We start from the raw sequence: 27,734 nt of genomic DNA, 5'->3' as shown, positions 1-27,734 counted from the left end.
TGCAGGCGAGTTGACTAGAACGTTAGGAGGCTGCAGCCCTAGCTTTATCCCGGATGTCTTTTGCGGCCGGCTGAAGCTTTTGCTTGCTGGTGGCTGGCTAACTGGCTGTTTCTCATAAAATATTTATGCCTAATTGAGTGAACGTATGTAGGATGGATTGGTACGTGTGTGTGGTGGCTTAGTGTGTGTTTGAGATTTGAATGTTGAGCGTGGTTGTCCTGGCGCTCCCGTTCTTGTTGTCCTCCTAACCGACCACGGTACAAGAATGCGCCAGGAGAAAAGTTTTCTTTATGAATGTTATTAAATACTGCTTGGTTTTGTTTTTCTTCGTCACATTTATCTACTTCATGTTATTCATCATACGCACACATAACATTATGCATTATTCGTACCGCACGCTCAATTTATTGCTCCGTCGTCTGATTTAGCTTTAAGTTGTGTATGGCATAACGTATTTATAACTTTATCTCATTGTTTTTTTTCGTTGCAGAACTCACAGTGATGGCCGATAAAGAGAAATGCGTCTACGTAAATGCCATAATCGTTTTGCTTACTGCACAAGTTTGTGGTAGGTATCGGTTAAAAGCGAATTAAAAGTCACTGGCAAGTTGCACATACATATTGCAGCTCACATTTTTGCAATAGCTATAACAGCAATATAAAAAAAATCATAAAATGAAATGGTAATCAGGAATGGAACCACGCAAAAAAAAAACATTTTGCAGTTAATTTTTTTATTTTTATTTAATGTATGGTTGTGTGATATAATAAAAAAGGGGAGTGAAACGCATTGTATTTATTGAGGTTGAGAAATTGGACGGTTTTATTTGAATTTTATGTAAGTTTTGATATTTTTGAACATGTTTACGCCTTTTCCATGCTTCGACCGTAAAAATCAGCCTTGCCGTCGTGACGATTGCTGTGAGAGATACATATTTATTTTATGGGACGATTGTTGATTGACCTATTTTTTACCAGTATATGACACTGTGGTTAGCAACAAATATGTTGGGAAGTCTTTGTAGATGGTAGTTTTTATGCTTGTAATGTGATTTCTGTCACACCTCAACCGTTGGAGAGTGAAAATATGCTGGTATTTTTTAAGTATGGATATAATACTTTACCAGTTTTGGCCAGAAAACCGAGGATCATGATGGGTGGAGCAAATGATTTTTATTTTTGTAATAATAACATAACGCATTCATTTCTTACCAACTATAAAATGAATCAAACATGCAACGTATCTTTATAACCATGCATTGATTGAACGTTAGTAGGATTGAGAACAACAGCTACGAAGCACGAAACTGTTGAAAGATTCTACATACAAAGATTTGCGAAAACATCGGGGGTTTGTTTGTTTTTCTTTTTTATTTCAATTGACAATTAATTTGTCATTCTAACATTAAATTTTTAGCATTAGCCTTTATTATCCAGTTTTTCAAATAAAATAAAATAAAAAATAAAAAAACAAAATACAATATCCGTATATAAAGTGAAATTTATTTAGTGTTGTCCTTAGTCACTCATTTCTCATCACTCTTCTTAAGTCACTCTTCTTTGTTAAGCTCATTTCTCTTTCTATGTTTGTCAATGTTCTCAAAGTCAAGGTTGTGTTATTCTTGGAATGGCATTTCATTTTCGACAGGGAACAAATGCTACACAGCCTTAGGTACGTTTAGTAAATACACTGCTTACTCTTAGTTGCATTTTGATCGTAAAACATTACCTGCAATATTATTTGTAACCTTTATTTTTCATCATTTTTGTAATTTCTTTCATTAACGTTACAACTTCAATGAATGCACTGCACTGCACTGAAGCAAATCTTTTATAATCATTTTGCTACGTATTACTAAGAATAATATTTTAGATGAGTAAAAATCATATTAACTTTTATGCTGTACGTTAGCATTCTTTTTCGGTATTATAACAACGGCCGTATATTGCCGAGAATTTGAATAGACCCAAGGCAAAGAAAGATAAAGCTATTTATTATTAATTTTGTTTAAAAGAGGTGTTGTAGGATAGTAGGATATTATAACATTAGTAGAAAGGTAACCTTCAGTACGGAATTACGTGATTAAAAACAATTTTTTTATTTCTTTATGATTATTTTATTGATTTCTCCATGCTGACGGCGTTTGTCGTATTGTCAACTTTTTTGTGATTAATTATACATGAAATAGATGTATTGATTCGAAATGGCTTCGAAGAGGCAGCATGGTCGGTGTCATTTACACGGAGCAACTCCCATGCGGATAGGAAAACTTTCGGTGAAACAATGTTGACGTACAGCTTAGAAACTGCCGTACACAGTACTGTGCTCTTGCAGCCATTGCTACAAACAACAAATTAATTCTTTATTTATTTTAGCATTCAACCTCGTACGGTGGAGTGCAGTAGCGTTCTATAGCATTGAATAGTTTGGCGTTTTAATGCCGTTTGCTCTGCGACAATGGCCCGGACGGTGGAACGCACGTGACAAGGCAATGGAGAAGGTATGCAAGCCTCGACTACGGCTATGGTCCCATTTGCATGCAGGCTACGCTTACGGTCGTCACAAAGAGCATCGCGTCCCGTAAGAATCGACACGATTATCAACTCGGTAAAACTTTCCAGAAACTTCCCCCCTCAAAAAACACCCAACGATACACTGGGGTTTGTCACAATAAGCGAGAAGGGAAGTGAACCCGAGAATGTGGTAGGGAAGCGAGCGAAATTTGCGAGAACGATTTGTGGGAGATGTAGTGGTAAGGTCGCGTACGAGTGCCAAACAAATGCAAATCCTGCTTAATACGCATCATTAAGTAAATCGAATAAACGGACTATTTCGGGGAGTGTTCCCGAGAACCCGAGATTGTGTTCGTTACGGTGGACTTGTATTTTGCGGTAGAGAAAGAGTATTTTCCGTACAGAAAGGATCAGCGTTTAGCATAGTAGGCCACGTATCGCAGGTACCCACAGGTATCGTTTGCGACATAGAAAGTTTGTTTGAAAAGGGACGTTGTGTTCCAATTCCAAGCTCGGTTTCGCAACATTCGCCGCGCAAGCACCTCGTCCAGTAGAGTTTTCTCCGCAACATCGGTATATCATGCTTGTTCTGGTCGTGGTCTTAAACCCCGTTTTCACCTGTGAAGGTTCGAAGATTCGGAACATTCGGCGAACTCTGCTCGATTGGAAAGGTGATGATTGTACTCAGTCAATCCCGGAAAAAGGGTTCCCGTCCATTGTGTAGACGTGTGCGTGAGAATGGATTCGTGCTACTCGTCGAAAAGAATCGATACAAGCTGGACGAATCTCACAGTCCGCCAATTCCACCTGGCTTGATTGAACAATCTTAGTGCGAAGGGTTAGTTTGCGAAACTATCTGCCTCGATGTGTGAAGCTCGTTTGTGGTTGGCGTCGTCTGGGCGTCATGGCTGAGCAATGATGAGGATTGTAGATTGAAAGGAGGTAGGGAAATTTGCATAGCTTTGCACTTTTGCACGTTCCCGACCGTATTGTGGGATGCTGATTTATGCATTCGCTCCGCAGAGTGATGCGAAAGGCTTTGAAGGTTAATTTGAGTCCCAATGCGACAGGCAAATGATGCATCTCAAGCCGCTCTGCATTTCTTAAGATGCTGACTGACAAAGCTCTAGAGACGTGTGAAAGTAATCAGACGAGTCGGTAGGAAGTTTTAGCCTGCCTCAGATCGAGCTTTTGCTACTTGCTTCAGGGCAGCTATGCTGATAGGAGATCTAGTATACCCATGGGGTAGACTGACGCTATTGATAACTATTGCCAAATTTATCACCACTCCAAATGTGCACTTTGACTCCCCTAGGAATAGATATCCAACATTCCAAACCCAGACAGACACAGGATGGCCACAACGTTACAAAAGCGTACAAAGCCGAGACGACGCATGTTGGTGGTCTTTGCTCATTTTCTTTTGTACGAAGCGCGTTTCATCCTAAGGCACAAACAAATAAATGGGTATCCAAGTGTAACCAATTGCAATCCGATGGGCAGCAGACAGGCAGGTGGAACAAACGAGTCTATTAATCTTCTGCTTTAATTAGTTTCCCTCCAGGTAATGGTACGGTTTAACCTGCGTGGAAATGGCTTTCCTTGTTTCATCTCCTGTTTCATTCCTTTTTGCACAACGTGGCCCTACATGGCAAATGAACGAGCAATTGAGCAAGTACATAAAGTTCAAAGCTTAAATGCGCAATGTGCGCAACACAAAAAAATAGCAACACTCGCCCTTGGTAGAGGCAAACGGGAAAACTCGGAAGCTGGTAACAAATATTCAGCCATGGAATGCGAAGCAGAGGCAAGTCAAATCAACGATAATCAAAGTGTGGCTGTGAAATGCTCTTTGATTTCGTTTATTCAATACATTTGTGAGTGGCCCTTTGTTTCCAGTAATCTTTCCTTTTGTACACCGCTGTGAAGCTTCATTGCCGTGTGTCTTCGTTGTAGTTTGCGTGCAACCGAGCTTCGAATACACCTGTGTTTTCCAACTCTATTCATTTCCGCGATTCAGAATGCTTCGTGTTCGTATGACATTATCATAAATCGTACCTTGTGCCGCATTGTCGTATTGATAGCAATTCCAAACTATAAACCTTTTCTATGGAAATATATCTTCACCTAACACCAACTGGTCGATATATCGTTGCGTACATGCGTCAAAAGCGATGTCCTGTTTTAGGTTCTGAACTCACACAATTGCTTCATGGTAGCACAGTTTCGCTGAAAGATTCAAGTTGTGTATCTGTATCAAAGAGGGTAAAGTAACTAAATGGGCTTATACCTTGGTGCGGTCGCCATATTGAAAAATGTTTTGTCGTTTTTTGAATTCGATTGTGATACGTAAATTTTCTCTCACACAACGATACACATCGATACGACACACATCAACTGACAAAAGATCGAACCCACCGCTGTCAAAATTTTGTTTCATTTTTCTTATGTGCATGTAATGTGATATCAAATCAAATTTTACCGACTTTGATCTGTATGGTTAATATTGTATGGCTGTTGGCTATTGTTTTATCGAAAATACAATGTGTCAACACGAGAGTGTGTGTCAACCGGGATGAAGCACGTCGTAGGGTAAACCATACTTCATCTCCACTCACAGGTGACAGGGACTGCAACCTGGTGATGTGTGCGTTCGGTTGACACACTCGAGCTGAAACCATTGTTTTAACATTAGACCAACGAGCGGACGTTAAGGGGTCTCCGTCCTAAGAACTTTTATTCGTTATTGTAATCGTAACTTTCATTCTGTAAAACTAATAAACTGGTATTGTGTCTCAGAAAATAGAACACAATCAATCATTATTATCTTAAATACGCGAAAAAAGGAAAACCAATATTTTTATTTAATATATTGCGTTTAATAAATTTAAAAGGAACATATTTACCTTTCGTTGGTTTCAAGATCGAATGAGAATGAAACAGCCGAGTAAAAGTTTAAACTACTAAGGTACTACGAATACTACTACCGAGCGGCCCGGTGGCATGATGGTAACGATGCCAGTCTTCACAAGAACGGACCGGACTAAAACCCAGTCGGATCCTATCCCCCGTACGCAGGATTGACTATCCAGCTACGAGTAAATAAAGTCACAGAAAGCCAAAAAGAAATAGCAGGCCACTAGACCTCTCGAGGTTGTTATACCGATAAAGAAAAAGATAATGTACTACGAATATTTTAATATTAAAGAGCTGACAAATAAAATGATCTCTTTGTTATAAATTAGTGGAAAATGAAGACATTTTTAAGTTCTCCGATACTTTTTAGATGTTAACTGTAGACCTGTAGACTTTAGATGAAAAGGAAAAAAAAACACACAATACTATTTGAAGATGAAGATTTGTGATAGGAAAAAAGTCCAATGATCCCGCGAAAGTGTATATTTCACCGTATGTTGCAGTGCAGTGTTAGATGTGTGACTCGTTTTCCGAGGACGGCAACTGTGAGACAGCTTGAGAAAATCGTATACATCATTTGCCAGCGTTCTGTGGCCCATTTGTCGGGGTTCTGATAGACTGTTATGTTCTATGCTACGACACTGACTTCGTCTTAAGAGAGAAAATACCAGAACATACCAGAAACACACATGAACAGTATTAGGAAAAAGGAAACAGAACTTACTTCGTGTGACAGGTTTGGTTACGCATGAGGCAGTTATTCTATGTGGCTTGAAAAAGGAAATCGATATGTGAGGAGCTTCTTTCTTTTGCGAAACACCGTCCCCAAACAGCCAATGTGTCGGTTTAACTCTTGAATTCTAGGGACAGGGCACTTGAAACGCTTGATAAGTATCGTTTTGGGATTTTTTTTTATTCGGGCACCGACCGGGAACTGGCTCGATCTGCCACTCACACCGGTCTAATGTATTAACATTGTAATCTGGACCCATTTATCTTGACGTTTTAGATGACTTTGGTGACGCCTACCGTTCTAGTAGCAACGAGCATAATAAAAGAAAGCTAACACATGGGAGCAAGTAGATTTACAGAACCATGTGTGGTTTAATGTGTATGTGGTTCAGCGTACATTGCACCAGGACAGAAGTGATAAAGTAATGACAAGTTTTTTGCTTCTAACCTTTGAAGCAACTTTCACTGCTTTTGCTCACCCTTGTAGCATGCTTTTCACTCACTTTCGGTCGTCCCATTACGTTCTTATCCTTTTTCCGCAACGCACGTAACTGATGGGCAAAAGTTTCAATAAATCATCTCCGTTGAGAATACTTGTATATATATATTTTTTGTGCTATCGTGCAGTATGTTTCAGGGCCCTAAAAGAAAGGTGGAAACGGAACGTGGAGCGTAAAGGAAGTTTCCGCTTCGGTTAGATTCGGTGTTTGGTTGGCTAGAAGCTGAAATTAAGTGAAAAATATGATACATTTATCATTTTTACCCAGCACGAGATCGCGCTTGGAAACGTAACGGCGGCGTGGAATGTGCGGGACGAAGGCAAATGAAAGTTCGATAAAAATGTGGCAAAGGATGTGTTTGTTGAGATTGCTGATGTGCTCCAGTTCATTGACTTGCGTATTGTGGTTGTTTGTAAGAAACGATGTATGGATATGATAAATCTTCTGGACGGTGTGCTTATGTAAAGGCGAACCCCGGTGTGGTTGAAATGATGCAAAGGGTTGACATGGCACGTACGGGTAGTATTTTTTCGAATCCCTTCACCCGCAGGGGAGTTTTTCGAGAACTGTGATTGGATAGAAATAAATCTAGTAACAAAACGATTCGCCAACCAACCATACGGCAGATATGATTAGGTTTGATAAAAATGATTACACACATTTATTATCTGTAAATTAGATGAAGCTTAAGCAATACGCTGGGTTGCGATTTGCGACGAATGAAATGGACATTTGTTGCTTGGTTTCAGCTGTAGCTCGAAAGGAAACAGTTTCCGAATTACTTAACTTGTGCGTTTTTATGCTGCGAACAAATTAAGAAAGCAACACGCCAAAAATGAACGGTCCGCAGCGTTGTACCGGTAATGCCTTAATTCTATTTCTGTTTTTTTTTGCGCACATCGCTGTAACGTGTAGAACAACAGCTTTCTTCAAGCGAAGAAACGGAACCTACTCAGGAAAGGTCGTTTTTCATCATCGTGAAGCACCAGGCGTCTCCATTGTTAGGCGCACTGGACGCCTCCATTAGTTGACGCGTTCGGCATCCTATCGTGCCGGGGTATGTAAATCCGGACATCCAACCGTGCCTTGTCAAACAGAAACGCTAGAAGTCGGAGTCAGGAGAGTAAACAAAAATTAACTTTCGAAATTATAAAATCATTTCAGTGTATAAAGACATCGCCAATTAATCAGCGAAACATCGAGAGGTAGAATGGTGGTTGCCTTTTCACTTTGCTCTATTGCGTGGTTCCATTGTTCCGCTCGTACGCATGGATGGGGCAAGTACGAGGGTAAGCAAGATTAGAACATCTTATCATCCATCGTCGTCCTTAGGCGAGCTGATCATTGTTCGTGGAATACTTTCCGCGACGAGGTATTTCCCCTTCTCTCGGGGTGTGTTTTTTTTTATTCTCCAATAGTCGCAAATCTCTCTCGCCGTGCTTTGGTATTGTGGGGAACAGCTACAGGCACGCTAATAATGCACGATGGGGAAGAGCAAAGTTTTTCCAAAAAATTTGAAGACACAACGATGGGGCAGATCCCATGATGGGCCAGCGACGGACACGTCACGGTGACTTTTGTCGCGTCTCGTTTGACGTTTCGCGGGATCACGGCCGAGGTCGTCGCATCATCTCCGGCGGTGTATATTTATCTTTTCGATTTTAACTTTTGCTGCAAGCACACGGTTTTTCCGAACGGGCGGTTCCGTTGGAAGGTGCTGAGGTCAAACAATGACGAAGCAGCCAAACCGAAAAAGCTCGTTAGGCTCATGCTGCCACGGTTGAGATGCTTCGGTTCGCGGGGTGACGAATTTCGACATGACTTTCGAATAAACACAGTTTTGGGTGTGAAATGGCAATAGAAAAGTAATCAGTACGCCCGAAAATGGTGATTTTAATGATAAAACGTCGCTGTTCGCGGGTTCGCCTGGCGAAAGGTGAAAGTGGGCGCACATCCAACGCTTTGCACGAATCCGGACACAGAGGCTGGAAAAGCAAATGTACCGGTAGATTTTGTTCGTCCGGGGAAAGTTTGTCTCAAATTGATTCGTTTCCATTTCCACACGGTGGTACCGTGTTCGATTTGTGCTGTCAATTCGTTAAGCTTAGACACCGACGGGTTCCCGGGGGGTAACGGTTTGATATTGGAACAGCTTTATTACTTTCCGGCATTCATCCGTCGTTGGCTGGCGTCGGTGGAATGAGCGTGGAAGAAGTTTGATGACTTGCGCCAATGAAGATAACGTTAGACAGTGGCGATGAAAAATTGAGATTAAGTCAACCGAGACTAGCAACCGCACTGGCCTGTGTCAACACAATTACTTGATAATGATGAGAAAACTCATCAACCCCCTTTTACTTGAACGGAACTCGCGGGCCCAAACGCTGCGAATGAGTTTTCGTTACCGGCCGTAAGATAATTTTTCCGAAAACTAACTTTGAAGTGAAATTGGAACGGTGAGTGAGTTTTTGATCGAGCAGAACAATTAGCTCTCGCTCTATGAAATGCTTCCAAATTCGCTAACCGAGGGCGAAACAATGATATGCAAGCTTTCGTTCGAGGTTTAAGCGTTTTATCCGAGGCTAAAGAATACGGCCCCTTAAATGGCCGTGCGTGGTATGCGTTTTTTCTTTGTTGGTTGGTAAATCAATTGCCAATTCCGTTCTTTATTTCGCTTTTGAAGGTTGGTTTTATCGGAGCATTGTCTATAATTGTGTTTCTATTCGTCCTTGCGAACAAGAGACCGCGTGGAAATAGGCAAGTACGATAAATTCGTCGGACGCGTTAAATTACAGGAGAATCCCTGACCCTCCTACCATACCTCCATGCCACCCTGTAAAGCGCAACCTTGCACACATACCTGCCGACAAAAGGCCGTTTGGCGTTTGGATTTGTTTGCATAGGGTCGTGCGAAGGCGGGCGGGCTCTATTTATGAAGGTACAGTGTCCAACGCGTACGGCAACTGTGGCTTGTGGGAGGGACGTGTATTTGATTTCGGTCCGCGCCTGCCGTGAGCAATATGAAACAGTTGCGGGGATAAGGCAGATCGCCAAATAAACGACCATCCGGGCCTTCGGGAATATGATCAATATTTGATATTCAGAAGCCGTTTTCAAATGAATTAGGAGGGGCGTTAAGGATGTATTTATTGTGCGAACGGCTTCGAGGTTCGTGTTCGGAATGGAATGAAAGTGTTTCGATCAAGATCTGAAGATAGCCGCTGCTTTGCTGGGCGACACGGGTAATTGAAAAGCTATCACAACAGTTGTCGATGTTTCACTAATGTTGTGATAATTTGAAGACCTGTGATTTATGCCTTCGCTCGTGAATGGAAAATTATTTGAACCGAACCGTACCTTCTTGGAAGGAGTTCAATGATGCGAAGAAGAAGAGGGAGGATTCATACATTTTCTTAATGCTTTGCCCGCAAAGTAACTGTAGTGTGTACACATTATTGCATTACTTAAAGTGGTAAGTTGCGTCGCAAAAGCAGCTTGCAATTACGCTCTACGGAACGACAGAGAAGTTAAAAATGGCAGTGCAATTTTCAAAATTGAAGATTCCATCATTCCACGTTATGCATTGTCATCGAACAAACGAGTTGGATAATAGGAATCGCTTCACAAACCCCCGAAAAAGCTCGTTCCATGAAATGGTTACTATCAGCCACGCGTAGATCTGGGAATTTTGTTAGCGGCTAAGAACCCAAGAATCAATTCACCCTCGCTAAACCGCTGCCATCTAACATCTCGCACAAAGGCATCCGCGGTGCGGGTTAGTGGCAGGGACGGAAGAACGCAATCAGAAGGAAGAGAACTGAAAGGCAAAGAACGAACAGCAGCCACGGCAAGGTTTTGTGGCGCACGACGCACGCAACGCGCCATGGTGTGATGATCGGAACCAATCTCCTTCCCATGGGTAAAGCGAGAAATCAAAGTGAACTTTTACTCCAAATAAAGAAATCAAATTTCATCGAAGAAAAATGCGCCCTGGCTGAAAATCCATGGAATCCGATAAACTTCTTGTCAATAGGCTTTTTTCCTTTTCGGTCACTGATCCTTTTGCCACGGTTTCGTCTTCGCTTTGAGTCGGCTAGCCTTGGCAGCAACGTTTTGCTACGCGGTGCGGCATGCTGGGATATTTATATCCCAGGAGAGTTTTCCGGGTTGCTTCCCGCCGGATGCTCACACCGATCCGCACACCGATCCACGACGAATCGCGTATGCAACCCGGTAGCCAGTTTTTCATGCGGTCTACATTTTCGTATGGTGTAGAAGCGAGAAGAGATTTGGGAAAGATTGCACCGGCAAAGAACCCACAGTACGAGTAACGTCGAAGGGTGATGGTGGTCGGGAATATAAATTTCAATTCCATTGATCCGTTGATTTCAGTTCGATTTTCACGTCATTTAGTCGTTGGTTTCTCGTTGGCTGATAATGGCAAAGCATGTTGTGTGAATCTTCTTATTAATGTGAGTGGTTTGTTATTGTTCCTTTGCTTACAGCTTCGGTAACCGGCACCGGTTTGAGGAATCTCTCACTGTCCATCAAACCACCGTGGGTGAGACGCGGCCAGGAGGCACAGCTGCACTGTCACTATGAAATGGAGGGTGCACCACTCTACTCAGTGAAATGGTACCGAGGCACACTGGAGTTCTATCGATATTCACCGTTTGAAAATCCACCAGCAAAGATTTTCCCATTTACCGGCATTAAAGTTGATGTGAGTATTGCCAGCAGCAGTAGTTAACAACCATATTTCTTTCATTCCATTTAATGTCATTAGACTAAAAGAAATTCCATAAAATTAGTAAGATGATTATAATTTCACTGTCAATTTGATTAACATCACAACTGAAACCTAATGTAGGAGCCACAAGGTGCTATCATATGGTGAAACAATGTCACAATGTGGTTCACCATCGAAAGTGTTCTTCATCTGCAGTCAGTTTCGTTGTAAAAGCATCGTATCATCATCGTTATCACGTTTGTCATCCGTCACACTATCTAACGGATTAGATTCGACTGGCTATGATTCATGCAGTGGTAGTGACGCCGAAGTCTTATATTTTATCCCAGTACTGTTGGTGATAGGTACGTGTATAAAAAACACGCAGCCACACAAACACACTCACACACATGATAAAGTAGGCATAAATGCCTTTCCTGCTTCAGGGCTTTTCCCTTTACCACCGGGTTCGACTTTTACGAGGTCTCGTACCGAGCAGCAATTAAATGCTGGAAATGAACGATAAAGCCCATAACCCAAAAGCCCTCCTATTCTTATGGCCTCTTTCAGCTGTAATTCCCGACAGCATGTCGACTGAGGGGTGTGAAGTGACGAGCACGAATGTATTTGAGTTTGCTCTCACTTCATTTTGTGTATGTTGTGAATCCTTCTGCTACTTTACCCTGGCTCACACCACACCCAGCTCAACGGTGAGCGTCGCTTTGATGGTGCTTCCCGGGCCACTCCGTTCCGCTCCGCCCGGGTAACCGCCCCGTTTGTGTCTACCATTTGCGAAAACGTAACACTGTGCAGAATCAACGCAACCGGAAGCGCTTCTCCGTCGATGGGAAGCGATGGGAGTGCTTAATAAAAGTGATTTTCTTTTCAACCGAGATAAGATGAAACGAAACGCACGGCTTGCTTTCGCCACACGCATCGCGCACGGTTTGGTGCTTGAAACTTGCATTCACCCACACGCCCACGTGGATTTGTCTGCGAGGAAAACGGGCAGAAAAATGCACATAAAATTGCTCGTAAGCCGAATTCCCCTTGGTGAAGACGATTCCGTTCGACACACTGTGTCGCACACAGTGTGGATTTGATGACAATGTTGCTGAGAAAGGAACGCAACGCTACTGCGTCTGGCATCTGCTGCTCAGTTACCGACATAGCGGCGAACTTGGGCCATTCCGCACTCTTTTTAGTATGTTGGCAATGCGGCTAGCATGGACAGTGTGTTGAGGGTGGTGGGTGTGGATTTTATTTGTTTTGTTTTCCAAAAGGATCGCCAACTGACAAGGCATTTATCTTCAACAATGGCGTTTATTGCGCTCACAGAATCAGGCCTGGTGGAGTACTTCCTAGGTAACCTATATTATCTCCTGTCCAAGGTATGGATCTTTTTTCCTGTGGCCAATTCGCGATGTTAACAGTTCGGTTAGTGTATTGTCCTGAATGTATGAGAGGGTCCGTTACCATACTTACGACCATTGTTGTTTCTTATCACCGAACTTCAAATGTTTTCAAATGTTAATTGTGTTTCTGTGACTTCTGTATTCCTTTTATGTGCTCATTAGTGGTTGATAAATGTAGCGGATGTGTTTTGTTTTGTTTTTTGTAGAAGATTTTGTTAACTCTAAAAACAAGTTGGATAATTAAGTGGATGTGCCGTTTAGCTGGCCAAAACCATTAATCAGCATAAAATTTTTTTATGCTTTCTCGTCATGTTTGTATTGTATATCTAGTTATATGTAGAAGCAGGTTATGTGACATGAAAAGGATTACATCTCAAACCCGGGAAAAGTATACTACCGTACTGTTTAGCGATGTTACGTTATCAAGTTCATTTTATCGATTCTTCAAGATCAAATCCGGACAAACAAACCGGATATTGCTCATGTCATATGGTACGGTAGTGTGTTTGTAGTACGGGATTTTTTATATCTTTAAAGCAATGGTTAAAGAGTTTTACAAGAAGATAGAAAGAGCTAGAGGAGAATGTAGGTGACATGAATATAAAATGTCAACCCGTGTGCATGACGTTAATTAGTTTGTATTTCAGGACACCGATGTACGGTTTCTACATCTGACGATTTCACCCACAGAAGAAAATCGAGTTGGTTGTCATGGCAACGCATGTCGCTAGGTATCCGTAGCACAGACATACGCGCGCATACACTTTATCGAACCCGATCCACACTTACGTGTGTAAGGTGCGGTAAACAACAAAAGGAAAGCGAATAAATTTTATGTCCCATTGATTGTCAAAAAGGTTCACTACAGCATGATGGCAAACCCCGCTCTTACTAAAGGTATCCGTTGGACAAAGAGCGTATTCGACAGTAAATGGAATGGATTGAACTGATAGACAAGGCACGATTACAAGTCAACCTCCTTGAGATGAAACGACCATAAGAAAAGTGAAAGGTCCTTCCAACAATAAAAGTTGTACAGGGCACTAAACGATAAAGATGGATTAGGGACAATCTTGATTATGACTATAGTTTGACCTTTCTTCAAGCAAACACCGGCCATTATTCGTTCTTGAAGATCTACCGCCGGTTTGATGTGTCCATTTGTCAACAATCCATTTAAGTAATATTTAAATTATACCGTCCATGAATGATGAAACGTCGGAAAGATATTGTGATATGGATGAATTGATTTGTGCAGGTATAAATACAGTATTAATAAATGACACTATCTTCCTGGACCCGAGGCAATAAGGGCACAATTCAAATTATCCAATTAGTGGATCCAGGCTAGTCGCACCTTCGCGGCTGTTTGTTGCGAATAAGGTATACAAGTGCTATCACGGACACAAGACAGCACTAACAGTTTGCTTCTTTTTGTGTGCGCGATTCGCAATAGATTATGATCATTTAAACTTTAATGGTCGGTTCCTGCTGTGTGTTTGTAATTGCAGCAGATTAACTTCTTTGCGTCTCGGTGTCTTTAGCTATCCATTGAAAAAGAAAAGGCGAACTATTCTGTGTTCTTGGCCAGCAATCTCATTTACTCGCTTTTGTGACCGTAAACGGACCGACTGCTGTCGTAAAGAATTAACCATAACAATTACATTTAATATCTTCTCACTTACTGCACCCAATGCGACGTTGTACTGCATTACCAGAAGCCGGGTTCGCAACGGATGAGCTCACAGGATCGCCTTACCTCTGACCACAAAGCTTTGGGCTTACCGATACACCATGCACATGGTTGAGTTGGTCGTGATTGTCTTTCCAGCGGGGTGTGATACTTGTCCCAATCTTCCAACACTTCCTAATGGGGACGGTACTAGTGCAAATTGGTTGGCTGATGACAGTAGGTGGCGGTGTCATAAAACCCGGAAGATAATCACGTGACCATTAGCCCCATACGCGCCCAACACTTTCCACGAGGCTTCGTAGAATGTCCTAGCAGCCAAGCAGCTGCAGCTACAAACTACCGAGAACATTTCGATCCTTTTCCTTACAGCACAAATCTTCTGAATTTCTCTTGGTTCGGGAAAATCTTCACTTCGCCTATCGTGAATGCTTTTAACTGTTATGGTTCTGTCTGGTCTGCCGGATAAGTCGGTGAAGGGAAAAGCACCTCCACTGTGGCAGTGACAGGTGACAGGGAGCACAGATTTCAAGCGTCAAGAAATAATGAGCCTCCGTTTTCCTGGTCCGCACTGGCGCTGGGTTCATCGATTCTGAACGGTTTAATCCCCTCCCGGTCGGGGTTAGTTTGTCGCCGCATCCAGCGTACCAGCACACAGCGCCACCTAATGAGCGCCTAATTAATCAACCAAACGTGTCTTTCGCAAGCCGGCAATGCGAAGCATCTGTGTCATGCGCTCGACGTGGATCGTACTGCCGCAAGGCAACGTCTTATCGTGATCAAGGTTCAAGGTTGACTATCGAAGACTGTACTATTGGTGCGGTTTAACAGCACTTCAACAAAACAATTAGTTCCACTTGGTCAAGCACATTACACGGTATGGGTAATGCGTGCACACGCACACCATTCCCGTCATTGGCACCGTTTGGGACGATCATGTTCGACCGTTCGTATTGGCACACTGTTATTACCTGGAAGTTCACATTGGAAATCCGTATACCCGGCAACGAAAAGACACGCAAAAGCTGCTCTGACAGGGATGCGATTTATCAGATACCGGCGCGGTATTATAGCAGCGGTATGAATCAATTTGCATATCTAATCAAGAAATGAGCTTTACCGGACATTCGGACAGCACTGGATTATCTATCGCTTCACAGTTCAGTTACGCTGGTGTGTCGGCAGGAAAGGTAAGGCGTTAGCTGGTTCGGACTGACCATATGGTGTGCAATGTGGCAGGAGCCGTGAAGGACGGTGATCCCCACGGTTGTGGATCGCGCGGTTCCGTAACCGCTCCAAATAATGACCGCTTCTCTTTGTCTTTCCCGGGCCACGGTACGGGTGGTTTAAATTAATCTGCGAGACGTTATACAACGATGCGCTTGGGACAGTATTCAAAGCTTTTCGTTGATTACTGGTCACGGTTACCCGGTCCAGATGAGACACGCTAAGAGTAAACCATCGGAAAGCAAACAAAATCTCCTTCCATGCCCAGCATCGAATCGTTTTCCAACGACTCACGCGTTTGCGGGTACTCCAAGGTAGGGTGAATTTCTCGGCCGTGCTTGAGTTTTGTGTAAATAATGTCCACTGATTGTGGCGTTACAAGTGGAGCACCTTCCACACACAAGGTTGGTCGACCATAATAGTGCATTTTGCTATAGATTTGAAGATTAAATTTCCGAAAACCGCAAGTAGATCGAACCAAGCAGTTCACACTGACCAAAAGCTTTAACTAGTACAGATACCTGATTTTATGCGCAGTTATTTCATTACACATTTGATCAAAGGCTTGGTTTCGATTCCCCCGCCTATTTGCATAATCGCTCGCTCAACGGGCAAAACGGAAGTGTTTGAGAAGTTAGCCCAACCGTCGCTACTGCTCAATGACCCGCATCCGTAATCTTGACAGGTTTCTTCCTCAATAAAGGCACTCTGGGATGGGAGAGCTTTGTGTATTTGATTCCCGGTGTGATGCTGGAATGTGTGAATAAGCACAGCGATGAATTTGACCGGACGGCTGAAAGGAAGGGCGAATGGTTTCGATTATGTTCGATTTCTCATTTTCGCGAATTAGAAATCTAAGGAATGGTATTCATCCGAGAATTTAGTTCAATTAAATGGAAATTCTTATCGTCTTCGCTTGTTGGATTGTTGGGTCCCCCTTCGTATCTGTGCTGACTATTTTTAGATTTAATGGAAAGTACTCTCTCGATTTGGCTGTACTTTGTAGTATAATTAATGATTGCAATGTACGCGGAGAAGCAATTAATGAACGCTAACATTTTCAAATTGATGGAATGTTGTTCCATAAGCATGCCGCTTAGAAAGTGCTATAAAAAAATCCTAATTGTATCATAAAATTCAGCGATATATGCGAAAAGAATTTGTTTGATGTCGTGTTCAATGGGAAAGGCGTGATATTGCTATAATATAGCTATCTTGATATAGCTGTTATTTAAAAATGGCATTGGATAAACACAATGCACACAAAGACAAAAGTTTATTTTTAAGGTTTAGCACCGATTTCCTGTTTAAAAAACTGTATATTGAACGAAATATTTTTTCACATTTAATGATGGTATTTTCAGTGTGTTGTTTGAATGTAATTCTTTTATCTAGGGTTAATCCCAGATATTTTACATGATGTTTCCATGTTATGGATGTATTATCTATCTGTAGGTTTGTAGATGGTATTTTGTTTGTACGGGTGAATCGTGTAAAGAAAATAGCTTCTGATTTATTTCCGTTTACTTTCAATTTCCATTTTTTTCAATATGCTGAGTATTTTAAAAGGGCTGTATTCATGTGTTTTATAATAGTTTTTGCGTTTTTACCGGATGCTGTGATTGCTACGTCATCTGCGTACAGGTATTGTTCACAGTTTTTCATTTTAGGAATATCTGCCGTGTAGATGTTAAAGAGTAATGGAGATAGTACGCTTCCTTGTGGCACTCCTGCCTCTGGGGTGTATATATCTGATTTATGGTTTTTAATAAATACTGCATTTTTCCTGTTAGCAATGAAGCTTGAGATGATTTCGACTAAATATTTTGGAAACTTGAATTTAATCAATTTGTATAGTAAACCTTCATGCCAGATGGAATCGAAAGCCTTTTCAGAATCAAGTAGAACCAGTCCTGTTGATTTTTTTATATTTCTATTGACACTAATATTGTTTTTGAGCCTTTCCAGTTGGTGGGTTGTGAAAAGACCCGCTTGAAAACCGAGTTGAGATTTTGGGATAATACTATTGGCTATTGTATGTATTCTCAATCTGTTTAAAATAACTTTTTCGAATAATTTTCCTAAACAGCTTAGCAGGCTTATCGGTCTATAGTTAGAAACCAGACTGCTATCTTTCCCAGGTTTCGGTATGGCGATAACTTTAGATAATTTCCAGTTTTCAGGAAAGTATCCCAATTTAAAACAGCTATTAAATATAAAATTTAATTGAACTATTGTGGTTTTTGGCAGATTTTTTATCGCCCTATTGTTTATATTGTCTAAACCTTGTGATTTTTTCGCTTTAAGATTTTTTATTATTTTACAAATATCTTTAGGTTTTATCAGTTCTATTGGTTGAGATTTGGACCGTGAAATTTTATTGAAAAATTTGTTGACTGTTAGGTTCACCTTATTTTCCAACAGACTTCTGTTTAGAGTGGTGGATTGATGAGCACTTTGGAAAACTGTCCTTAGTGCCTCGCATTTTTCTTCATGAGTTAATAGTGTCTTCCCACTCTCTTTTAAATGTTGAATCGAGTTTGGTTGATATTTAATAATTTTGACAAATTTCCAAACTTTGCTTGGGTTTTTTAAGTTATTCATCGTTTGAAGATTTTTGGTCCATGATTCGTTTCGAACTAGGTTAAGTTTCTCAATAATGAGGTTTTTGAGGTGCATATATATGGATTTGAAGTTTGTGTTGTGTCTCTGTCGCTGCCATTTCTTTCTATACATATTGCGTATTTTAATTAGTTTGAGAATATACTCAGGAATGATGATGTTAAATTTTCCTGGTGTTTTCTTTGGCACAGCAAGGTCATGAGCTATATTAACCTCTGTTGTTAATATATTTAGCAATTCATCTACTTGTGATTGATTTTGCATTGAACTAAGATTTAATTCCATCACATTTATTTTGCTTTTTTTTTAGATGATTTCTAAAAGCAACCCAGTTGGCATTTGAATAATCAAAAATTTTTGTTTCGGGTTTGGTAGGTAAACAAAGCCCGTTGATATTGAAACTGACTGGGAGGTGATCAGAGGTAAGGTCGATGGATGTTAGAGGATCTGAAATATTGTGGTTATTATTTGTTATTATAATATCTATTGTGGAGGGGTTGAATTTTTGATTAACCGGAAAATATGTTGGAGTGTTTGGATGATATACGGAAAATTGTCCTTTTTGCAATTCGTCAAAGAGAATTTTTCCTGCCCGATTTGATGAGGCGCAGTTCCAAAGTCTGTGTCTAGCGTTTAGGTCTCCACAAATAAAAAAACTATTTCTTGTGTTTGTAAGAGCTTGCATATCACTTTTGAACTTAACTGCATCAGTATTACCTCCGGGATGATATGCGCCAATAATCGTGATCTGAACATTGTTGGATCGAATCTGAATAGCAATGGCTTCGATTATCCTTAAATTGTATGAAGGAAGAAGCTTATGCTCTATGCAACATTTTACAAGCACCATTATACCTCCTTTAGTACTATGTAGTCTATCTAGTCTGTATGTTTTATAGCTGGCCACATTAAAAGAATGGCCGGGTTTGAGAAAAGTTTCATATACTATCATGATATCGATGTTGTTCTTTGTTAAATAGTGAATGAGTTCATATTTTTTATTGGAAATGCTGTTTGCATTCCAGTATGAAATTTTAATGTTTTTGGAACCTGCCATCACGGGTAACAGTATTTTTGTACAATTTTGAAAACCACTAAGATTTGATCTTCTTTGTTTTTACAATTTCTCAAGCAAGAGAAGGTTTCTTTTACTATTTCAATTATCTCTTCAGAATTGAAAAGTTCACTGTGGTTGTTGGCAGTTACCTTGGCAAAGGTAGTAAGGTTAGATCGTTGCCCTGTGATCATGTTAGTATTTGTGTTAGAAATATGCGAATGGGAAGATTGCGTAGAAGGAAGGAGAGGGAAACTACTGTTTGAAAATTATACCTGTTTAGGTGTTGTGGTCCTGTTCTTTAGTTTTTCAGTTGTGGTTTTGTTCATACGGATCGGGCATCCAAAATAATTCGCGGTATGATTGCCTCCGCAGTTGGCACATTTTAATTTGTGAGCCGGTATTACGCCGTCTGTTGAAATCTTTGCCACCGGGCAGGTCGTTGATCCATGATGCTCAGCACACTTCATGCAGATAGGAGGTCGGTAGCAGTTTGCGGCACCGTGCCCAAACCGTTGGCAGTTTTTACATTGCATAATTGAACTGCTGTTCGAATAATATCGCCACTTCACTATTTGGTGGTCCAGCGCTGTGATTGTCCGCAACACTTTGATATCAACAGTACCTTTTTGAAAGTGAAGAAGGTACGCTGCCTGGTCATCGTACCGTTTGTTTTTGATGCTCAACTTTTTTATGGATGCTGGTGTGACATTTTCCTCTTTTAGTATTAGTGTGATCTCTTCCAGGGGCTTATCAGTTAAACCCAACAGCACGATCTTCGTTGTTTTTTCTTCGTCCAACTGGTACGTATGGAAGTCTGTATTTGCTTGTTTCAGGTAGTTTACTACCACTCGAAAATCATTACTGGTCGTGGTACGTACTAAAGTACCGTTATTTGTTACGGACGTCGTGTATTTAACTACACCAGCTGCAATTATTTTTCTGTGTACATCACCCACGTTGGTGCTCGCTACCACGATTGGTGGTGGTAATCTTGTCGATTGTCTTACGGTTGTCGTGTTGGTATTGACCACTTCATCATCGATCGTTTGTAGGATGTCGAAAGGGTTTTGATCACCAGATCTTCCGGCTTTTGGAGAGTTTCCGTTATTGTCCACGGATTTGTGGAAAGATCCTAGAGGCACTGAGGATTTCCTCTTGTTTATAATCCGTTTCTTGGCGCCCATTGTTGGGCGTATGGTTTGTACACTGCTCTACTAGATTTGTTTTGTTTGTGTGTGAGATCTCTAGCTCCCGTAATGCGTCCCTTCGCCATCGAGTTTGGATGCAGACTGATAATTGTATCATAAAATTCAGCGATATATGCGAAAAGAATTTGTTTGATGTCGTGTTCAATGGGAAAGGCGTGATATTGCTATAATATAGCTATCTTGATATAGCTGTTATTTAAAAATTGCATTGGATAAATAAAAAATCCTGTAATATGTCCGAACTATGTAGAAGCTACTTTCTATTGCTTCTATTGTAGTAATATCTCTTATTTTCTTTACATCCTGTTCAATAATTGAAATCAGACTTTTGACGTGAATCATCAGTTAATTGGTATACAATCGAGTGGTGCTGCTCGTTTTATTTCTTAATATGAATATGATTGATTCTAAGATGGTTAATATTAATAAAGTGATGGGTATTTTAAGATAGTATGATTGTTGTTTCTTCACATCAGAGACCGCCGCGATAGTGGACATTGCCTGTTCGAATGTTAAAGCAATTGTCCTAGCAGTGAAGAAGTCCCAATACTAGATAGACCTTGTTTTGTGAAAGTTTTTGTGAACATCAATCGCATCTTGCCAACAGGCAATCGACCAGAAGGAGCGACTTGTAAAAATTACTTCGAAAATGGTTAATTACAACCTTAATTAATTAATTACAAGACACACGAAAGCTGTGGGTAAGTTTTTTTGAGGCATCTCAAATAAAAGAAGCAAATTTAAATACTTTTAAGCCAATACGGAATGGCATTTGATTACCAATTTCGCGAAAAAAGCTAGGGCTTAGCATCATTTTTCCTGAATGCTTGTTAAACACAGGATTCATGTGAACTTTACTGCATTCATTTATCTTTAGTAGTTTTTTCATCGTCGTTCAAAATTTATCGTTTTTTAAATGTATACGTTACTACCAAGCTGCTAAATAATTTAAACTTAAATTTATCCTAAAACTGACTTGAATAGATGACATAATGATACAACACTGAATCATTCTGTTTTTCCTGCTCTAAGATGAATTATTCCATTGCACAATTTAATATAAATTGTTTGACATTGAAGCACCTTGCTTGATCGTTTCAATTCGTTGTCGCACATTCCTAACTAATGCACAAACGCTTAAGGATGAAAGCTACTCATACCTTGCCCAGAATTGTTGCTGTAGAAGTATTATGGAAAAAGGTCGAAGGGATACTTTTTTAAATGACACGCCCAGGTATAACCCCTTCAGATAAAAAAGTACAGGTAATGCTTATCACGACAACCGAAAGTGAAGTTTGATTAAGCTTCGCAATGCTCAATTCGTTTCAGTTGCTACTTTTTAGAGTGGTTTCCATTTGGTTTTTGGCTGGTGAACCTTTTCAATGATGAACGTCGGTGACCGATAAGTATGGGTAGTAAACATTAACGATTCTTCACACAGCGAATTTCCGTAGGGTACGGATTGGTGAGGGACTGTCAACGAAAATAAGTGAAAACGAAGGCACAATTTTAATTACATAAAAAGAAATCATCAACTACGATGGAGCGCTTGATGCCGGCGCTTGAAATAGGAACCGCGGACAGAACCCTTCCAGTCGGTTCCTATTTTGTATGGTGATGTAAAGATGGATGGATTATCAAAGCTAAAGAAGGATCACAGCTAGAAAGGAAAAATTTCTGAAAAAATCTAAATCAAACCGGATCATGCTTATCCTCGGGAGATTGTGCATCTGTAGATCTTTTTTTAGCATATTGTTTATCTGGACATCCAGCTGGTGGATGCGAAGAGAAGCTGGCTACGGGCAGAAGGCTGCCATCATTTTCGTTTTGTTCGTTGATGACTTTATTTTAATTAAGATCATTAATTATGATTTTTAATATCAAACTTGTGCCCAAGCAAGCACTGACCCATGGAACCGGCCATAGCATGGCACCGACGGTATAAGAACTTCAAATCTAGCGCCTTGTTTGAACGCTAGTCGTCGTCACCCCTGCTGGTGGTTTCGTTAGCGGAACGGATAAAAGAAGTACGCTGTGGGTGTTGAGAACGAAACTCTCTTCACCGTGTATTCGATGGTTTGTCGAAAGTCTTACCAAATTGTTCGAGTGAAAGTAATTGATCTTATGTTTCCTCTTGTTGGGAACACTCAAGAGTTATTGGATGACGGAACCTTGATAAGTCAATGCACAATTTTGCGTCGTTAAAAGGATAGCAATGTTAAAGCAAAAAAAAATGCATACATTTTTAACACATAGGATGTACAAATAACACGTCTTTTGGAAAATTATAATAAAATAGTACATATTCGGCAAAATAGCACAATAAAGTACTACACTTTTGGGTTAAAGTTTTCGGCTGTTTTGAAGATTAAAATATCCGATGAGCGTGATCGTATCATGCTGGAAGCCTACCTATTGATTGAATGATTCTATGGGTTACACATTGCCGACCATCGTCAAAGTACGTCGCACAGTGTTACTGCAATGGACAGACATACATCAATTTGTAAAATCAACCACAAGCCAGGATCAAGAAAAACCTGTAAGAAGTCCTTTTATGGGACCAATCATTTGCTTCACGCGGTGCCAGAAGTATCGGAACAAGCGTGAGCAAAAGCTTCACAAATGCCAACGCAATCTGCACGTATCGGGTACGGATTTGAAACAGCAAAACAAAACAGCGCTGAACAGCAAAACTTCTGACACGCGCTGAATGATGGATAGCGACTAACGCGTATGCGGGTGCGGTTGCGGAATTTGAGTCGGATTAGCGGTCAGTTGTTAGACGAACACGTTCAACTAATGGAACGGTAGCCTCATCATCGCCTTCCAGCCACTTCCCTGGAAAGGGAGTGAATGTCCATTTGTGTTAGTAAGTTCCAAGTTTCCGTTCGCTCGGTTTTCTCTAGATGGTTGAGACGGTCAGCCACTAGCATTCCCAGAAAGTGCACACAGTTTCACAGGAAGGCATTTAGCGAAGGTGCCCTGCGAATCGATTGATTGCACCAAGCGGAGGTACTTCATTAGGCGATCCTAATTTCACTCTGGTACAGAAAGTAGCACAGCGTGGCAGCCGGTCTTGGTGTCGTTTTGTTCTCAAGCCCCTGACGTCCGTAAGTTTCAGAGTGGGATGGGCGACGTGGGAGAAACTTTTTGATTAATTACGGTTTCGCAAGGCCTACAGGTGCCCAGAACCAGATCAGGGAATCGATTACCGGCCGCGTTGTTGCATGAAAATAGCAAAATGGCGCGCTGGAATAGAAAGTTTGAGCTTTTCCCCCTCGTGAATGGATTGGAACGAGGGAGGTTGTGTTTGTGTGTGTGTATGTGAAAGAAACGAAGAAGGAAAGAAACGCGAAAAAATGGCTGCAAGCTGAGAAAAGTGATAGGATAGGTGCAATCAAATATTTAAACAGTTCACATTGTTCTCCGTTAGCTTTTCGCTCTTGGGCGTGGAACCCACGTTTTTGGTCCAGGATCGGTGCAAAGTTTGGAAACCATAAAGTAAAAACTGTCGTTTATTATCGTAAAAGTTGTGTTTTGTTTTTGTTGATCGGAACGGTTCATTCACCGGTTTCGCTTTGCATAGCGCGAAAAGCATTGCTTGTCAAAGGAAACTCGTTGGTATTTCGGTTGTAAATAATTTCCGATCGGACGTTACGCAAGCCGTTACAACAAATTTATTACCCCTTGTTTTAATAGTTTCTTCTTCCATATTTAGTATTTATCTTAAAGGTTATCATTTGAACGTTATCCCTGCGTGGGATGTACTACATGATGTATAATGCATGCGTTCGTAGATACGCGAACAGTACTAAGATCACCAGTACATGGTTTACACCTCGTAAAGGTTCCGCTGTTCCACCCCGTAAACGCTCGCGACACGCATCCGATTGCTGGAACGTATCCGGTCCAAGACAGGCGGCGTAAAAGAGCCCGTGTCCGATGACGTGCTGCTCGTAGAGACCGCTGAAAATATGTGCCCATGGCCCTTGGGCAAACACGGCTACGTCATCCCCACCGTGCGTCTCGTCCTCGTAGGGTACGGCAGCCGGATATGTGAAGTCCGGATCGTGATATCGGTCCCGCATGTCGTCGGGATTCCTGCGGCCACCGGTTTCATAGAAGTGGTCCGCATAGCTAGGTCCGTTCGCGTAGGTCAGTGTGAAGAACGGCATCCGGTCGAAGCGCGAAAAATCTCCAGTCGACAGGATATCGTTACCTCTCACCGGATATCCTCCGATCGTGAGCGTATGCGAATGGTCCGCCGTCACTAGCAGTAACGTTTCCTGGATGTTTTCACCCAGATGCTGAACTGTACGCTCTACGGCCCGGTGTAGTTCCACTGTCTCATCTAACGCCAGCTTAGCCAAATTATCATGATGTGCGTGATCAATGCGTCCACCTATTCACAGAAAAAAGAGTGAGTTTAACCCGATGCTAACCTCTACGATGTTGAAGCATGAAAGCGAAAGAACTGAAACGTTGGCACTTTGACACGCATGACGTGGTATCACTGCTAAAACAATGCCACAATGCTGACTTCCTGCAGCTGCTGGGCTTTAGCTAGTCGTACATAAAATTTGAAAAATTGAATCACTGCACCATTGTGAAACGCGTTTACTAAAGCCCAGCACGGGTTCGGTGGCATCCGACAGGGAGGGGTTGGTTAAATTGCCAAGGGGGAACACTGCATCAATCACGTCAACTTGTCATCACATTGGGCTCATGTTATGCGAGAACCTTTGCGTACCCAACAAGAAACGCCATGCCCAAGAGCACGTAGACGGACGAGACGACAATAAATCGGGCAAAGTGTTCCAGTAGAGGAAACCCGGTGGGGTTTTAAATGGTTTAAAGGCTCTTTATCGGATAAGCTCTGGCCATCAGGAAAACTGTACTGCTCTCCAATCTGCAAGATGTAATGTTCCGTTTGTGCGAGAATGAACAAACATTTTTGTCTGCGTGTTTACTAGGAACCAAAGGTATTTTGGCACAGAATAAGGGTAGTCGGCTTCAATTGAAACCATTTGGCCAAACCAAACCACTTTGGGGAAATTCCCTATAGTTGCGAAGTTACTCCTCGTAAAATTAAATGTGACACGCAAATAAGAAACTTTGAAACGTGACATTTACGTCTAATACTTATTAATTGTACTATTTTTACATCAACTTAACGTGTAGTGCTGTAATGTGACAGTTGAATGTGAAAACTAGTTATATTATAATTTCTGTATGTAATTTGCAACTGCAATAGCAACATTTAAATTATCTTGACCCATTACATTTCAGTGTGTAAAATATCATACGCAAATATCCCTTTTTTTAAATAACTGCATTTATCAAACTAAAGTGCCCAGCTTCTTTTAAATATTATAGATGGATTTCAGTGGATAGTACTAGTACAGTATGTTATGTATGGAAGTATTGAATTGAAATGCATAATTAGATATCTCTACTTCAGAAGATCTGTAAAATGAAAAATATACCCTAGATGCGCATCTTGGAAAAAAATGGAATACTTTACTAAATGGAATACAATATTCCAGCCAATTAAGATAACAATTTCGTTCACCTGGGATGTAATGGGTTAAGGCAAAATATATGCATGCTGAATCCAATTGAGATTTTTTTTTGTAGTTGTATCAAATTAACATTGAAAATTTTGTGGATTATGTAGCATATGATTTGATATACAAATGGAAGAATGTTTATCAATTTTGATAATTTAATTCGCTTCGCTTTGGCAGACGAAACTAAGCAAAAAAGCGTTGAGTTTAGATAAAAAAAGCGTTTTAATGCACAACTCAAACACACAAACACTTACACATTGCTCTTACCTTCTACCAGCAACAGAAATCCACGGTCGTTGCGTTGAAGAACCTCCAATGCTTTTACTGTCATTTCCTCCAGGGACGGTTCACGCAGCTGATCTGCCAACATCCTATAAGACATGTGATTTCCACTGAACAAACCAAACAACCGATCCACCAGCTCGGGTTGTACGGCGAGTAATCCGGTCTGTGGAACATATTCCGGTAAGATGTGCACATTTGCAGCGATTCTATCGGGAGCTGTTGGGTCATGCTTACCCGGTCATGAACGAACTGGGCTCTCAGGTCACGGGCTGCCGTTAGTTCGATCCACTCATTCACGAGATTGCGACCGTCGGCGCGTCTTCCCGTTTCGCCATTGCTATCGAACGTTCCAGTTGGATAGAAATGTCTTGATCCACCACCGAGCGCTACGGTAAGGTTAGTTCCAATATCGCCATGAATTAACTGCGAGGCAATGTCGACGCAGCCCGGCGGCAATTCGGTGTCGTCTTCCCAGTACCGTGCCCCGGAGACGGCATACGCAACGGCCGGCGTCGCATGAGTTATTCGCGTGTTGGTGACGATACCCGTCGAGCGACCATCCTCCTGGGCGTACTTCAGTATTGATGTCAAACGGTTCTGCTCCTGCAAGCTGAGCGGGCAGTTCATTAGCGGCACATGCCCACTGACCCCGATGGTGCCATAATTGTTCTTCACTCCCGTCAGGATGGCGGCAGCTGTGCAGGATGAATCCGATACTTGATAGTTAATGCAGTAAGTCTTCGCGAGTCCAGTGTAGGGAAAAGATTCAAAGGAAAGCTCCAGCTCCTCGCCTCCCATGTACATTCTAGTGGCAGCGAGCGTCGGTATTGACAAACCGTCTCCCAGGAAGATGATTACGTTTTTGGCCACGTTAAGGTTCTGTTTGACGTGCTCCAGTTGACGACGTAGTCGGTCTTGCCCACTTGCCTGCCAGTACTCACGATCCTTTTCTCTGGTAGGTCCCGTAGGAGGCACCCAGTCTGGGTTATCCATCGGATGGGTTGGGCCCGAATTCACAACGGTCACAAAGGCCGACAATGGATTGCCGTTCACACCGTGAACCGTGATATGTGCACAAAGGCTAGTAAGAAGCAGCACGCCAATTAGAACCATTTTAGTGGTACCGTAGGCCGATGAGTGACTGACCACAAACACCGTGCTACTCAGTTGTATAAGGAGGTAACAGCAAATTTCCGTCTCACGCGCACTAATTGTGTTTTATCCGTCCCATCCGTGAGATAAGATCGTACACTTTTATCGACAAGA

General features: G+C 41.6%; 2 protein-coding genes across 2 annotated transcripts in view; one reads left to right on the top strand and one right to left on the bottom strand.

The window, feature by feature from the left end:
- The first annotated feature begins 294 nt into the window (after positions 1 to 294).
- Positions 295 to 27,734, top strand: part of LOC128718124 (uncharacterized) — a 99,623-nt gene continuing 72,183 nt past the window's right edge. Inside the window, 2 exon segments of the mRNA XM_053811798.1 lie at positions 295 to 568; positions 11,168 to 11,385. Of these exon segments, the coding sequence (XP_053667773.1) occupies positions 295 to 568; positions 11,168 to 11,385 (492 nt within the window).
- Positions 24,381 to 27,581, bottom strand: LOC128719957 (alkaline phosphatase-like). The gene is made up of 3 exons (XM_053813600.1): positions 26,703 to 27,581; positions 26,451 to 26,631; positions 24,381 to 25,015 (listed from the first exon to the last, which is right to left on the bottom strand). Exons 1-3 carry the CDS (start codon positions 27,579 to 27,581, stop codon positions 24,381 to 24,383), a joined length of 1,695 nt encoding a protein of 564 aa, XP_053669575.1.

Source organism: Anopheles marshallii, chromosome 2, assembly GCF_943734725.1.
Source record: "Anopheles marshallii chromosome 2, idAnoMarsDA_429_01, whole genome shotgun sequence".
NCBI lineage: Eukaryota > Metazoa > Arthropoda > Insecta > Diptera > Culicidae > Anopheles > Anopheles marshallii.
Note: the sequence above shows the minus strand (reverse complement) of the source record. Positions and strands in the feature narration are given on the sequence as shown.

What these genes read in the sequence shown, in the direction of transcription:
- LOC128719957 (XM_053813600.1), bottom strand. Translation starts at nt 27,581, where the DNA reads ATGGTTCTAATTGGCGTGCTGCTTCTTACTAGCCTTTGTGCACATATC. An exon ending in CCCAGTTCGTTCATGACCGG is followed by an intron (nt 26,632 to 26,702) that starts GTAAGCATGACC and finishes TATGTTCCACAG; the next exon opens with ACCGGATTACTCGCCGTACA. An exon ending in ATTTCTGTTGCTGGTAGAAG is followed by an intron (nt 25,016 to 26,450) that starts GTAAGAGCAATG and finishes TTCTGTGAATAG; the next exon opens with GTGGACGCATTGATCACGCA.